Source organism: Myxine glutinosa, chromosome 2 (assembly GCF_964187855.1).
Source record: "Myxine glutinosa chromosome 2, kmMyxGlut1.1, whole genome shotgun sequence".
In the NCBI taxonomy this organism is placed as follows: domain Eukaryota; kingdom Metazoa; phylum Chordata; class Myxini; order Myxiniformes; family Myxinidae; genus Myxine; species Myxine glutinosa.
The window spans coordinates 147,564,672-147,579,317 of record NC_136262.1 but is presented as its reverse complement, the minus strand read 5'-3'; the positions used below and the strand labels follow the sequence as shown (position 1 = coordinate 147,579,317).

The 14,646-nt window shown below is 43.3% G+C and overlaps 1 protein-coding gene across 1 annotated transcript in view; it reads right to left on the bottom strand.

The window, feature by feature from the left end:
* LOC137417486 (ADAMTS-like protein 1) overlaps positions 1-14,646 on the bottom strand; it is a 466,111-nt gene that overhangs the window by 34,318 nt on the left and 417,147 nt on the right. Inside the window, exons 31-33 of the mRNA XM_078772644.1 lie at positions 10,952-11,153; positions 9,901-10,010; positions 3,502-3,722 (exon numbers count right to left, since the gene is read on the bottom strand). Of these exons, the coding sequence (XP_078628770.1) occupies positions 3,502-3,722; positions 9,901-10,010; positions 10,952-11,153 (533 nt within the window). The remainder of the gene's footprint in view (positions 1-3,501; positions 3,723-9,900; positions 10,011-10,951; positions 11,154-14,646) is intronic.

Here is a 14,646-nt window from a genome sequence, read left to right as displayed (position 1 = left end):
CAAGCAAGTGCCTTGAATTTGCTGCAACAGCATTGCCTTTGGGGTTCTTGGCTGTTAGTGGAATCCTATAACTATAAACCATCGTGATGCAACTGGAACAGAACTTGATAATGGCAAAAGAGGAGATTAAGGACGAGAAGGGTGAGGGGGATAGAAAGGTACAATAAAAAAATAGCAACAACAACAACAACGACGATAATAATAATGATGATGATGATGTACACTGCACACAGAGGTGTCTTCCACGTGGTGCCATTGTCCATCTGTACAAGTCTATACCATCCGGTCATGTATGTCTCACTTTGCTGAGTAAGATTCAGCAAATTACTCTCAAACTCATTGGTTCGGAGTTAGACTCCCATTGGTTAGAGTTAGACTCCCATTGGTTAGATTTAGACTCCCATTGGTTAGAGTTAGACTCCCATTGGTTAGAGTTAGACTCCCATTGGTTAGATTTAGACTCCCATTGGTTAGAGTTAGACTCCCATTGGTTAGAGTTAGACTCCCATTGGTTAGAGTTAGACTCCCATTGGTTAGAGTTAGATTCCCATTGGTTAGAGTTAGACTCCCATTGGTTAGGAGTTAGACTCCCATTGGCTAGAGTTAGACTCCCATTGGTTAGGAGTTAGACTCCCATTGGTTAGAGTTAGACTCCCATTGGTTAGAGTTAGACTCCCATTGGTTAGAGTTAGATTCCCATTGGTTAGAGTTAGACTCCCATTGGTTAGAGTTAGACTCCCATTGGTTAGGAGTTAGACTCCCATTGGCTAGAGTTAGACTCCCATTGGTTAGGAGTTAGACTCCCATTGGTTAGAGTTAGACTCCCATTGGCTAGAGTTAGACTCCCATTGGCTAGAGTTAGACTCCCATTGGCTAGAGTTAGACTCCCATTGGCTAGAGTTAGACTCCCATTGGCTAGAGTTAGACTCCCATTGGTTAGGAGTTAGACTCCCATTGGCTAGAGTTAGACTCCCATTGGTTAGGAGTTAGACTCCCATTGGTTAGAGTTAGACTCCCATTGGCTAGAGTTAGACTCCCATTGGTTAGGAGTTAGACTCCCATTGGCTAGAGTTAGACTCCCATTGGTTAGGAGTTAGACTCCCATTGGTTAGAGTTAGACTCCCATTGGCTAGAGTTAGACTCCCATTGGTTAGGAGTTAGACTCCCATTGGTTAGAGTTAGACTCCCATTGGCTAGAGTTAGACTCCCATTGGTTAGAGTTAGACTCCCATTGGCTAGAGTTAGACTCCCATTGGTTAGGAGTTAGACTCCCCATTGGCTAGAGTTAGACTCCCATTGGTTAGGAGTTAGACTCCCATTGGTTAGGAGTTAGACTCCCATTGGTTAGGAGTTAGACTCCCATTGGTTAGGAGTTAGACTCCCTTCGGTTAGAGTTTCCTCTCTCAAACCATTTCCACATTGTCAGTCTGTTGCTTCCCTTCGCCTCCTTTGTCGATATTTTCAGGAAACGTGTCCTCTCACTCACTTGCTTGTGGGTCTCGAGAAGGTAAACGCATATAACCACGGCCTTGCTGCAATATCTCCAGGAAGGCAGTAGTCCTACCGGTTCCGAATTGGTTGCGTATAACTTCCAAATGCTCTCTCGAATGCGTTTACACCGCATGCTGTGCGAGCCTCGTCTGGAAGACCGTTACAAAAATGTACAACTCTGTTAAAGAAATTTTATCTCACTCTCAGTCTTTCCTGTGGCTTGAACATTTTCTTTTCCAGGACGTCCTCGTATGACTCACGGTACACTGAAACAGGTCATTAGGATTTTATATATTTTTTTTGTATACTGAATCGAGGCTCGTGAAAGAGCTAACATTTATTTCACAAACAAATCAGACAAACAAAATATATAAAAAGAGGGAGCGGAAGACAGGATGGGGAGAGAAGGGGAAGCACACAAACACAACATTTGAGAGCAGGGAGAAGTGTGGGAGGGAGAGGGCTTGGGGGGAGGAGGCATGGGAAGGGGGGGGGGGGGGGGAGGGGTATAAAACACAAGGGGACCGAAATTAGCGGGGGTAGAAAAGATCAAGGTTTTGGATGGGGGAAGATAAGAGATCAGTCCTGTCTATACCATTTAAGATCTTATAGACGTGAATCATTTCCGCTCGCAGCCTCTGATAACACAAAGATGGCAACTTGAAAACTCTCAGGGGCTCTTCATATGCCAACTCGGACAAGTCGGTAATTACTTTGTTCACCAATGATGTTGTACTTCCTCAACCATCTCTACGTCATACACCAGATATGGATTCCAGATTACAAAGCAATATTCCAAGTGTGGGCGCACAAGCGTTTTGTACAATGAGACAATAACTTCTCTGTCACGACTAAAAATGACTTCTTCAATAATCACGTGACTCTGTTGGCCTCCTTACAAACAATGCCCGTGTGAGCAGAAAAGTTTAAGGACCGGTCGAAGGTCACCCATAAATCCTCTTCTTCTATTTGCAGAGGCCCCTTCGCGTTCCATATGCCATTCGCTATATGCTCTCCTGATCAAATGATACTTTGGAACACAAAATGCCTCAGATGGACAAAAGGGACACTCTAACCTAGGACTGATTTATCCATTGGCAATAACTTTGCCATTTGACAAAACAGGAAACTTGATTTACCAACTCTGACACGTCACAAGGTGATGATGTCACCTTGCAGGATCCTTCTGTCATCCTCGGAATTGTTTGTACGGAACACTTTGGTATCATTTGCAAACTTTTTACACCGTTGCCATAAAGCCCGATAGGTCACATGCTCCGGATCGTACCTACGCAGAGTTGAAATATTCCCAGAGCGCGTTGTTACTAAACTTTATTTTCTCGTCCTTTTCTGTCTCGGTTCCACAGGTATGTCTGCTTAATGAAGGTGCTCACTTTGCCGATGCCTCTCATCACTTTTTATGTACCAAAGATGAGATCGAAGTCGTATCGTTCCAGCTTCTTCCCCTGAACTGCTTCACTATGGAACTCTTTGACAGATTTTTACCTCCCTCATTCCTTCCGACAGGTGTTGCCTGGTGTTGACTTAGCGGTTAGGGTGCGGCTTGGGATCCTGGGTTCGAATCCCGGTCGATCGCTGAATTAACGCCAAGGGGGTTCACTTAGCCTGTCATCCTTCCGAGGTCCGCAAATTGAGGACCCGTTCACTGGTAATTCCCTGTGTGTCGCAAGAAGCGACTAACAGGGTTGGCGGCAGGAAGGGCATCCGGCCATAAAACATTGCTTCAAAAAGGGGACCACGGGGTCCGAAAAAAGGCCAACCCCTGCTCTGTGGGGGAAAATGGCCTCTAAAGGTGGTTCTTTCATTCCTTCGGACAATTTAGATTCTTTTTTTAATGGACCTCAATAGATTAGATGCAGCCATGAGCAGATTTTAGCCTCATGATGGGTAACATCTAGCACAAAAGAGTAACAACAATGTGGAGAATGAGGAACATGGAAAACGACAAAATAGGATTAAAATGAGGAATGAGAGGACGAAACTCCTCACCCTTCTCACAGGGAATAATGTTGCAGCGTTGCCAAGTCGTAGGTCGTGGTAACCAGGCACAGCGAGGCCCCGGAACCGATCGTAACCTCGTGCCGTGCGTGCAGCTCACTCGCCGTGCCTGGAAGCCGTGCCTGCCGCAGGTCGCCGTGCATTGCGTCCACGGGCCGGTGTGCCAGCGTGCCGTGCACTCTCCCGAGCTGCAATTCCGCTGAGGTTCTGGCCTGCACACAGAATCACAGGTGCCATCAATAATTGTGGGGTTTTTTAACCTTCGCATTTCATCCACACAGCAGTAATAAGTCGAACTAATCATTTGGTCACAGCAAACAAATAAGTTACCACTTAAAGTGAAATTATGTCGGCGATGCTGTCATTGTCGCACATAATACCGGAATAGTTATTTGTGAATTTGAACAGGGAATGCGTAACGACCAAACAGAGATGCAAACACAAGCAGACAAACTTTGGTGCACAAGCAGCCAAACTTTGGTGCACAAGCAGACAACCTTTGGTGCCCAAGCAGACAACCTTTGATGCACAAGCAGACAAACTTTGGTGCACAAGCACACAAACTTTGGTGCACAAGCAGACAAACTTTGGTGCACAAGCAGACAAACTTTGGTGCACAAGCAGACAAACGTTGGTGCACAAGCAGACAAACTTTGGTGCACAAGCAGACAAACTTTGGTACACAAGCAGACAAACTTTGGTACACAAGCAGACAAACTTTGGTGCACAAGCAGACAAACTTTGGTGCACAAGCAGACAAACTTTGGTGCACAAACTGACAAACTTTGGTGCACAAGCAGACAAACTTTGGTGCACAAGCAGACAAACTTTGGTGCACAAGCAGACAACCTTTGGTGCACAAGCAGACAACCTTTGGTGCACAAGCACACAAACTTTGGTGCACAAGCAGACAAACTTTGGTGCACAAGCAGACAAACTTTGGTGCACAAACTGACAAACTTTGGTGCACAAGCAGACAAACTTTGGTGCACAAGCAGACAAACTTTGGTGCACAAGCAGACAACCTTTGGTGCACAAGCAGACAACCTTTGGTGCACAAGCAGACAAACTTTGGTGCACAAGCAGACAAACTTTGGTGCACAAGCAGACAACCTTTGGTGCACAAGCAGACAACCTTTGGTGCACAAGCAGACAAACTTTGGTGCACAAGCAGACAAACTTTGGTGCACAAGCAGACAAACTTTGGTGCACAAACTGACAAACTTTGGTGCACAAGCAGACAAACTTTGGTGCACAAGCAGACAAACTTTGGTGCACAAGCAGACAACCTTTGGTGCACAAGCAGACAACCTTTGGTGCACAAGCAGACAAACTTTGGTGCACAAGCAGACAAACTTTGGTGCACAAGCAGACAACCTTTGGTGCACAAGGAGACAAACTTTGGTGCACAAGCACACAAACTTTGGTGCACAAGCAGACAAACTTTGGTGCACAAACTGACAAACTTTGGTGCACAAGCAGACAAACTTTGGTACACAAGCAGACAAACTTTGGTGCACAAGCAGACAAACTTTGGTGCACAAGCAGACAAACTTTGATGCATAAGCAGACAAACTTTGGTACACAAGCAGACAAACTTTGGTACACAAGCAGACAAACTTTGGTGCACAAAGTGACTTGCAATGACATGTATGCATGTGAAGATTTACAAAATAAAACGTGTACACACACACACACACACACACACACACACACACACACACACACACACACACACACACACACACACACACACACACACTCATTTATGGAGAACATTTTCTCCAAGTTGTGGGGTTTCTCTTTTAAGATGAGACAATTTCAATGTGTATATATTAGAGTAGATCTGTGAAGCAGTGCAGACTCACTCACTCATTCACCAACTGACCCACAACACCGTTGCAATAGCTTTCCACTAATAATTCCCTTAATAAATTCCCAAATCCATATGTAACAAGCCAACCAGGAGGGGTTTCAAGCGGGCTGAGGGAGCTTGTTCCATGGTGGGAGTGTCAAGGAGGTGGTGTGGCCTTCCCTAATGCAGGGAGCAGGGGGTCCTCTCCCAGAGAGAAAAAAAAAGGAAGTTATAGCATTTCTGAGGAATTACTGTTATATTCTGGGGCATAGACACATTCTGGGAAGGTGGGAGCCTGTCAGTTTGAAGGATGGCAACAAGTTTCGAGAGATTAAAGCTTCACCATGTCAAAAAAGTCAAGTCAGGATTTTGATATTTGTCCACTATATATTTTTCCATGAGCTTTATATGTTTCTAGACAAAATAAGTGATATGAGCCATCGGGGTCTAAAATGTCACTGGGGTAAAAAATGCCCCTGCTGGGTCCAAAAATATTGCCCGGGATCCAAAAAGGATTTTTGAAATATGATATATTTAGTAGTTGTTTTGCCCTATCTCTCAATGGAGAAGAATCACTTAAAAATCTCAGATCCAGATCTTCACCAAAATCGAATCATTTCGTTTTTGTCACATATCCAACTTCTACACCAAATTTCGTCCGAATCCATCTACAATTTTTGAGATATCCTATTCAGAGACAGAAAAAACAACCAGACAAGGGTGAAAACATAACCAACGTTCGTCCACCTTTAGGTTCTCTTGGTAACTAGAACCAAGAGGCAACTAGAATGGCACTTGGGAGAACACATACTTCTGCCAGGTTGAACTGTTTACGTTTTGTATCCACCGATAGGCCAGATCTGGATCCGGACCTGAACCAAAATCAAATCAATATGTTCTTGTTACACACCCAACCTGTCCACCAAATTTCATGTGAATGTGACAACAACGTTGTGAGATATCCTGCTCACAGACACACAAACAAACAAGAAAGATGTGCAGAGTATAATACTTGCGAGATTCCTAAAACAAATTTGACCTTAAAAACCATTGGTGGTTGAACTCAAGGACCAAATATGTAAATCCTTTTCAAATGGGAAGTCAATCGGAGGAAAAGTGACGATGTTACAAATTTTGGCCTATGCTGAGCTGTTAACCTTTAGACCCCAAAAATAATTGATGGTTGAATTCAGTGACATAATATGCAAACCATGTTCAAAATTCAAATAAATTGGATGAAAATTGCCTATTTCAGAAATTTGGCCTATGCTGACCGTTTGACCGAAACAAAAAATAGGTTGTTGAATTGAATTGAATTGAATTGAATTACCTGATATGCAAATGCTGTTGAAATTTCAAGTCAATTGGATGATAACTGAGGAGTTCATAAATCTCACCGAAGTTGTTGACCTTTGGTCTATGTTGACCTTTTGGCCTATGGTGACCTCAAACATAATTGGTGCTTGAATTCAGTGACATGATTTGCCAACACCGTTCAAATTTCAAGTAATTCGGATGCTAATTGACGATTTTAGAAATTCGACAAAGTCGGTGATCTTTGGCCGATGTTGACCTTTTGAAATCAAAATCTTTGATTTCACAAGTAACAAACAGACAGACAGACAGGAGTGAAAACATAACAGAGGTAACTAGAACGGAATTCGACAGAGCGCAAACCTCCGCCAGGCTGAAGAGTTAACGTTTTGTGTCCCACTGATAGGCCCTTTTCATATAAAGGAGGGTTGTCAGTGTCTGATGGGTGTCCTGCTACTTCACATGTAACTTAATTAATAATGATGATCAGGCAGGGGTACTGTACATATTTCAAGCTTTTGTGGTTTAACTTTTTTGGAATTCAGACGTGTACAGAATTAGTTATGAACTACAACGTGATTTCCATCATTTTCAAGCAGTGTGTGCGTCATTTCACAATAATCCAAGACTATTTTCGGTCGCATTCCAATTGTAATTTCTCCAAAAGCTGCTGGAATCTGCTCTTTGAGATCTTTAATGTTCGCTGGTTCAGTTGCGTAAAGCTTGCCCTGAAGAAAGCCCCACAAGAAGAAATTGCACATGTCCAATGGGGTCTCCAGGTCTGTGAATGGCTCAACAAGACTTTTCCAACCGGTGGATGAGTTTGTAGTACGCGGTTCACCGAGTATGCCCTGGCCCCCTTGTTCGCTTGACCTCGCCTGTTGTGATTTCTTACTTAGGTACGGTAATTAAAAATATTAAAAACTCTCGGACCCGAATCTTCATCAAAATCTTATAAATTCCTCCTCGTCACACACCCAACCTATCCACTAAGTTTTGTCCGAATCCATTCATAACTTTTTGCGATATCGTGCTATGTATAGTTTTTGGCCTTTTCTCTCAGTGGTGAAGAATCACTTAAAAATTGTAGTATCTGGTTCTGGATCCAGTTCTTCACCAAAAACTAATCAATTCATCCTTATTGTACAGAATTAGTTATGGAGTGGCGTTTTAGTTATGGACTTAGTTATGGATTAGTTATGGACTAATCAATTCATACACCCAACATATACACCAAATTTTGTTTTGAGATATTCTTAACCTTAACCTTATTGTTTTGAGATATTCTGTTCACAGACAGACAGACAGACAGACAGACAAACAAAGAAACAGATGGGGTGAAAACCTTCAGTGGCAGGGATAATAGATGTAAAAAAAAGAAGAAACGAGCACACACACACACATACACAAACATACACATGCGCACACACACACATACAAACATACATACACACACACATACACATGCACACGCACACACACACATATACACACACACACCACACACACAAACATACATACACACATACACATGCACACGCACCACACACATACACACGTACACACCACACACATACACATACATACACACACCACACACATACATTCACACACACACACATACACACCATGCACACACATATACACACACACACACACACACACCACACACATTCACATGTACACACACACACACACACACACACACACATACACACCATGCACACACATATACACACACACACACACACACACACCACACACACATTCACATGTACACACACACACACACACACAAATACCCTCTCTAATTCCTTTGGTGCAACGCTAAAAATAAACAACATCATAAAATATTCTGCAAGCAGAAAATGAAAGGAAAACGACCGTGCAATCGATGAATACTCCATGCAACCGCATTTGTCGGTGAACAAAGAATAATATATAATCCACATCAGCGTGATATTATTCCACTTGTGAATAACAACAAAAGAAACTGCTGATGCTTCTGGGTAGTGAAAATGCCAGGATTTCATAAACGACATCCCTTTCCAAACAAAAAGGAGACGTTCACGTCGCTAACGAAATGGTCAAAAAGGGCTAAGCAAATCCACACCCTCGTGTGGGCCGCAGCGAGCACGGCAGAGTGCGTTTCCAGAATACTCCATGGGAATTCCATGTGACAAATGAGGAGATGGGTGACTGCCTGTAGTATAATATGTGGAAAACAAACGGTTCATTTCCATCCCATTTGTAATCAAGTCCCTTTCTGCATTTTCCCATTGTAGCGGCACATGGAGAGTACAGAATGTTCTCTCCACCAGGGAAATCTGGCCGGCATTATTCCCAGATGGCTTTCGGCAGCACGGAGGCGCCTGCAAGCGGTAATAAATAACATGGGTTATATCATCGGGATATAGGGAATAGGCTTTTGGGTGGAAAGGATTTTTCAATGGGGACTCCGATCACAACAATAGGCACATGAGTTCTCACATTTGAAAGCATAATAAAGCGATGTTTGTTGCTTCCATGTTGCATTGCTGGTTTGTGGTGCATAAGGTAGGGCGACGAGTCAAAACCAGGAGGAGGAAAGCACAATAACGTATTCCGATCTTTCACCATGTCACGTTTAAAAACAAGAAAGAGCAATCAGAGATTGCAGACCCTCGCCAGGACGTGTTTTTAGTATTTTAAAGGCTTTTGTGATAAAACAAATATGGCGGCCGAACCACGTAACCAATGACATCATCATGTTTTTTTCTTCACCAATTTGTCCCTAGATGACGCTCAAGGAATTTCATCTTGATCAGATGAAGTTTTGTACTTGTCGAATTACGACGTCATAATGGAGGCACCTATGATAGTATGACATCATCATTAACATATTTTATTCCCCATGGAGAGTTCTTTACAATGAGCCATGTCTCAATTTTTTATATGCAGCACTTTTGGAGATATAGAGGTGCAAAGTTTTTCGGTTTTTCCAAGATGGCGCCCATATCACATGACCTATGACGTCATAATTGTCATTTATAAATATTCTACAGGTGGCGTTGCACCGATGGTGAAAATTTTCTGTCAATCGTACCAACGGTTGCAGACAAAATCATATTTATTCTGTGCGTACAAACAGACAAACAAACAAACAAACGGGCTCAAATGCAATACCCTCTCCTCTGGCGGGGGTAACTAGCAAGAGTTACGGAAGACAACCAGAAAGGCACCTGCTCAACGAGCTGCAACTACTGCTGCCCAGATGACTTCCATTGTGAGATCTGCACATGACCTGTCGGCGCTGCACTCCAGTTCTCCATCCGATGCATCTCCCGTGACACTGGAACAATATGTTGCACTCTCGTAAAAAAAAACAAAAAAAAAAACAGTGAGCACAAGTACTTTACCATCAAGATGCACTGTACTAGCTAGACGAGTGGCACTACACTACCACACACACTACAATGCAACGTCAAGCACTGCAAGGACAACTTGCACTCATGCAAGGTCAGGTGACTCCGTTACAAGCAGTTCAAGTGACACCAACTACAACTGAATGGTGAAGTTGATCGACAAAGATAATCAACTCACGATGTTATTACCATTTACACTTAACACACAGTAGTTGGTAGTTGTTGGTGTCAAATGAGCAAAGGCTTAGGCTTTTGACAAATGTACACGGAAATATAAAAGAAGAATAGGAGGAAAACTGTGGCATCATTCAAATGCCACCCAACACCATGGCTTCTTCCCACACTTTATAGTTTTTTCATTGCTGGAAAGCAAAGAACATGGGGTGGGGGTCGCCACTCCTCTCCGTCCCCTCATTTACAAGATATATCCACATGTAAAAGCATATTTATGAAAAAAGTAAAGATCTTTTGGGAGAACTCCAGGAACCTGTAGGCCAGAGGGTTGCGTTAGTAGGGTCAATGGGGGCGGTAAATATATCATGGGTAGGTAAGGGGATAACTTGAAAAACAGATAGACAAGGGAGATATGATTTCCCCCATATTTTTAAACCCAAAATGTGAGGTTGTTCCTCTCGATCTCGTCCAAATCAGGCTCAAAAAGAAAGGTCAGGCCCATCCAAACCAGCTTCAGGAGGATTTCAAACCCCTATCAAGGACAAACCTCAAGATAGCATTTGAGTTGGTAATTTTGCTTTTTGAGCCTAAATTTCACAGGCAATGCTAAAGTCCAAACCCCAAATGAACTCAACCCGAGTGATTTTGTAACTTCAATCAGTGGGTAGAGGATCCGAGACTGCCCCACACGTACCTGACCCCACGCCGACACCTCCCACCGAGTACAGCTGTCATTGTTGCATGCCACCTCGTAGATAGGAGCTTTCTCAATGGACACACAGCGTGATGGAGGCAGAGCGGTCCACAAGCCGGTCGCCTTTAGTAGGCCGCAACTTACGTCTCGTCGACGCATCCCGGTGTGGCAATCGCAGACACCCCATGGGGCCTCTTGCCAGCTGCAGACACCAATTACACAATAACTGAATGCTCTGAGGTTTAAACATCCAAAAAAATGTGTGCAAAAGTAAATTAAACAACTAGCGGATGTTTCAAAGTTGACCTGGGCCTTTGTCAATAAAAACGCAGAGTAATTTATAGGATGTAGATGATAAAATAGTGGGAATGTATCTTTCCAATGTTGGAAACCAATCCCCATCATCACATGTTTCTTGGTTTTACGTACATACTGGGAATCAAGTGGCAGAAAAATGAGGGACCAAGGAGGATGGAACAGCAAATTATTATGAAGTTCAGGGGCAATGAAAACATCAAGCTTGTTGACATTTACAGACAAGTGCTTGTAGTGTGGTGATATTTTCCTGTCATGGACATTCCTTCTTGAGTGGTGAAAATCATTTCGAGATGGATATTAAAGTGAACAAAATGAATGACATGCTGCAAGACCTGCCACCTCGACCTCGAGCGACTTGCGGATCTCATTTTGTCTGACCAAAAGTGTCCAAAGATGAACAATACTATATATGTGCTGGAAGTACTATTTTGGTACTGTAATAAATAAAAATAATAAACAAATAAATACTATATATATAATCTATATAATATTCTCCCTAGGTGATTCTGTGATCTGACTGTCCGGGGGCATGGCTACACCTGGTCTGGGAGGGGCTTCAAAAACAAATATCCACCATTTTGTTTCCCCGCATAGATTTGAGGCCTCTTTTGTTAGGCCCGTGGTGTCTTGCTCTCTCTCACAGTTTTATTTCAACTCTAATTCGATATCTCATTTTATTTTTCACAGTCGCTAACATGGTTTTAGACTCAATTGCAAAAAAACGGGTAGAAAATTTGATGAAAGTTACCATTTATAGAGACCAAAATGCATTTTTGAAGGCCTGTAACATAAAGTCCATTGAGACTCCCTCACACCTTTATCTCGACTCTAATTCACCATCTGATTTTATTTTTATCAATGGTTTTAGACTCTGTTTCAGAAATAATTGAGAAAATTCACGCACAGACGGGAAATTGCTGAGACATTTTAGAAATTTGCCGGACGATACGTCATACACCGCCTAAATAACACAGATGGGAAAATGCCGAGATATATGAAAATTTTGCAGTGGACTTTTCCATTTGATGACAGTCGTCATGATGAAATGTTTAATTTAGATGTAGTCACAATAAAGAGTCAAAAATGTTGGGAGAGGGGCGGAGTTTCGTTCATGTATCGCCACAGACGAGAAATTGCCGAGATATATTGTTTTAGACTCGTTACAAAAAAACGGGAAGAACATTCGATGAAAGTTAACGTATACACCGCCCAAATAACACAGGTGGGAAATTGCCAAGATATGTTGTTTTAGACTCGGTTGCAAAAAAACGGGAAGAAAATTCAATGAAAGTTAACGCATACACCGCCCAAATAACACACACGGGAATTTGCCGAGAGATATTTCTTCGTTTTTATTTTATAAGTTATCATCATTCATCATTATTATACGGAAGTAAAGGTAATCCTGTTTAAACTTCCATTCATTCCATCGATGGGCTTTGTATATGTCCTACTACTTGACGTATATTTAACATAATTTATTGTGCATGTTTGTTGGGAAATCAGGGTAACTAACTTAATATGAGAGAAGGACCAATGTTTGTCCAACCTGCTCTTAAATAAATCAAGTGCACGTAAACTTTAAATACGTCGATTTGAAATCTTTAATTAAAAAGATGTCATTTTGTATACTGTAACAAAAAGAGTAATTTTGTTTTTCGGTGGACTATACACCGCCCATAACGTTTTTCCCAGGGACTTTTCCATTTGAGCTGTATTCTTTATATAGTCAGAATGTTTCATTCTTTAGACATAGTCACAATAAAAAGTTACAATTAGGTACTCGTACTCTGCACGTGGGGAGAGTGGTGGAGCTTCGTTCTCTGAAGGCCGGTGCCGAACCTGCAGTTGAGGTGTTCATGTTGGAACAGAGTGAATCGGGTTCGCTGCTGTATGTCGTGATCCTGTGCAGTCACATGTTGCGGACGTTGTTTTGTCAGGTTCTTGGTGCGAGTTGCTCTCGACATCAGAATATTCTCCATATGCGTCGCGTGTATCCGAGCTGTATTTAGCTCAAAGTTGCGTAATGTGGGACATGTGGGTGGTCATTCCTGTTTCTTTATGTCAGCGCTGTCTCAATGAGTTGCATGAGGGTCATTTATTTGTAACTGCCATTTTCAAAATGAATAAAAGAATGAGGGAACAGAACGAGACCACCAATGAATGTCGTGACCCACTCCCCCGTGTGTGACCCACTACCCCCGTGTGTGACCCACTACCCCCGTGTGTCGCCCACCCCCCCGTGTGTAGCCCACCCCCCCCGTGTGTCGCCCACCCCTCCGTGTGTCGCCCACCCCCCCGTGTGTCGCCCACCCCCCCGTGTGTCGCCCACCCCCCCCCCGTGTGTCGCCCACCCCCCCGTGTGTCACCCACCCCCCCGTGTGTAGCCCACCCCCCCGTGTGTAGCCCACCCCCCCGTGTGTCGCCCACCCCTCCGTGTGTCGCCCACCCCTCCGTGTGTCGCCCACCCCCCCGTGTGTCGCCCACCCCCCCGTGTGTCGCCCACCCCCCGGTGTGTCGCGCCCACTCCCCCGTGTGTCGCCCACTCCCCCATGTGTGACCCACTCTCATGTGTGTGACCCACTCCCCTGTGTGTGACCTACTTCCCTGTGGGTGATCCACTTCCCGGTACAGTGTGCGAGATGTGGGAGGAATGGGGGCGGGGAGGGAGAGGATTTGAGCTCAACATTGTAAAAACAATATCGCCTATTTTACTCCTGGGGGCCCGAGGATTACCCACCCAAAATTTTCTTGCGATCGATTCAGCCGTTTTTGCGGTATCTGGGAATGGACGGACGGACATTTGGTGAATTATAGTAAGATGATGAAGATTCGTTGGTTTGATAACATCTCAATACAATCATGATTTTGAGATTCCACCCGAATGACGACACTTTTATTCATCCGAAGGTGGGTCCGGAGGTTTCACAAATTTCTCAATACAATTATGATTTTGACTTTCGATTTGTATGAAGTGTTTCGTTTTCACCCTTACTCACAGGCAGATTTGTCAATATTTGTTAACCTCACAAGTGTTTTTAACATTGTATTTTGTTATATTAATGCTATAGTATTAATTTGTGATTGGAATGATTCTGTTTTAAATGAAAATATAGAGAGATTGAGTTTAAAGCAAAATGAGGAAATGACGTGAGGGTTTCCACTTGTGACATTCACGGATTCACTATTGACAGCGTGTAGAAACATTCAGCTGCAGTACGTTTTTTACCTAAGGCCTTCAGGAACCGGCTGTCCATGCCTGACGGTCGACTGAAGGTGGCACAGGAATGCGGCATTTATTGTTTAATGGTTTAGCATTCACCATTTCTGCATTGTTTGTTTGCTTTCAGCTTCCCACCCTTGTAAGTATATATATA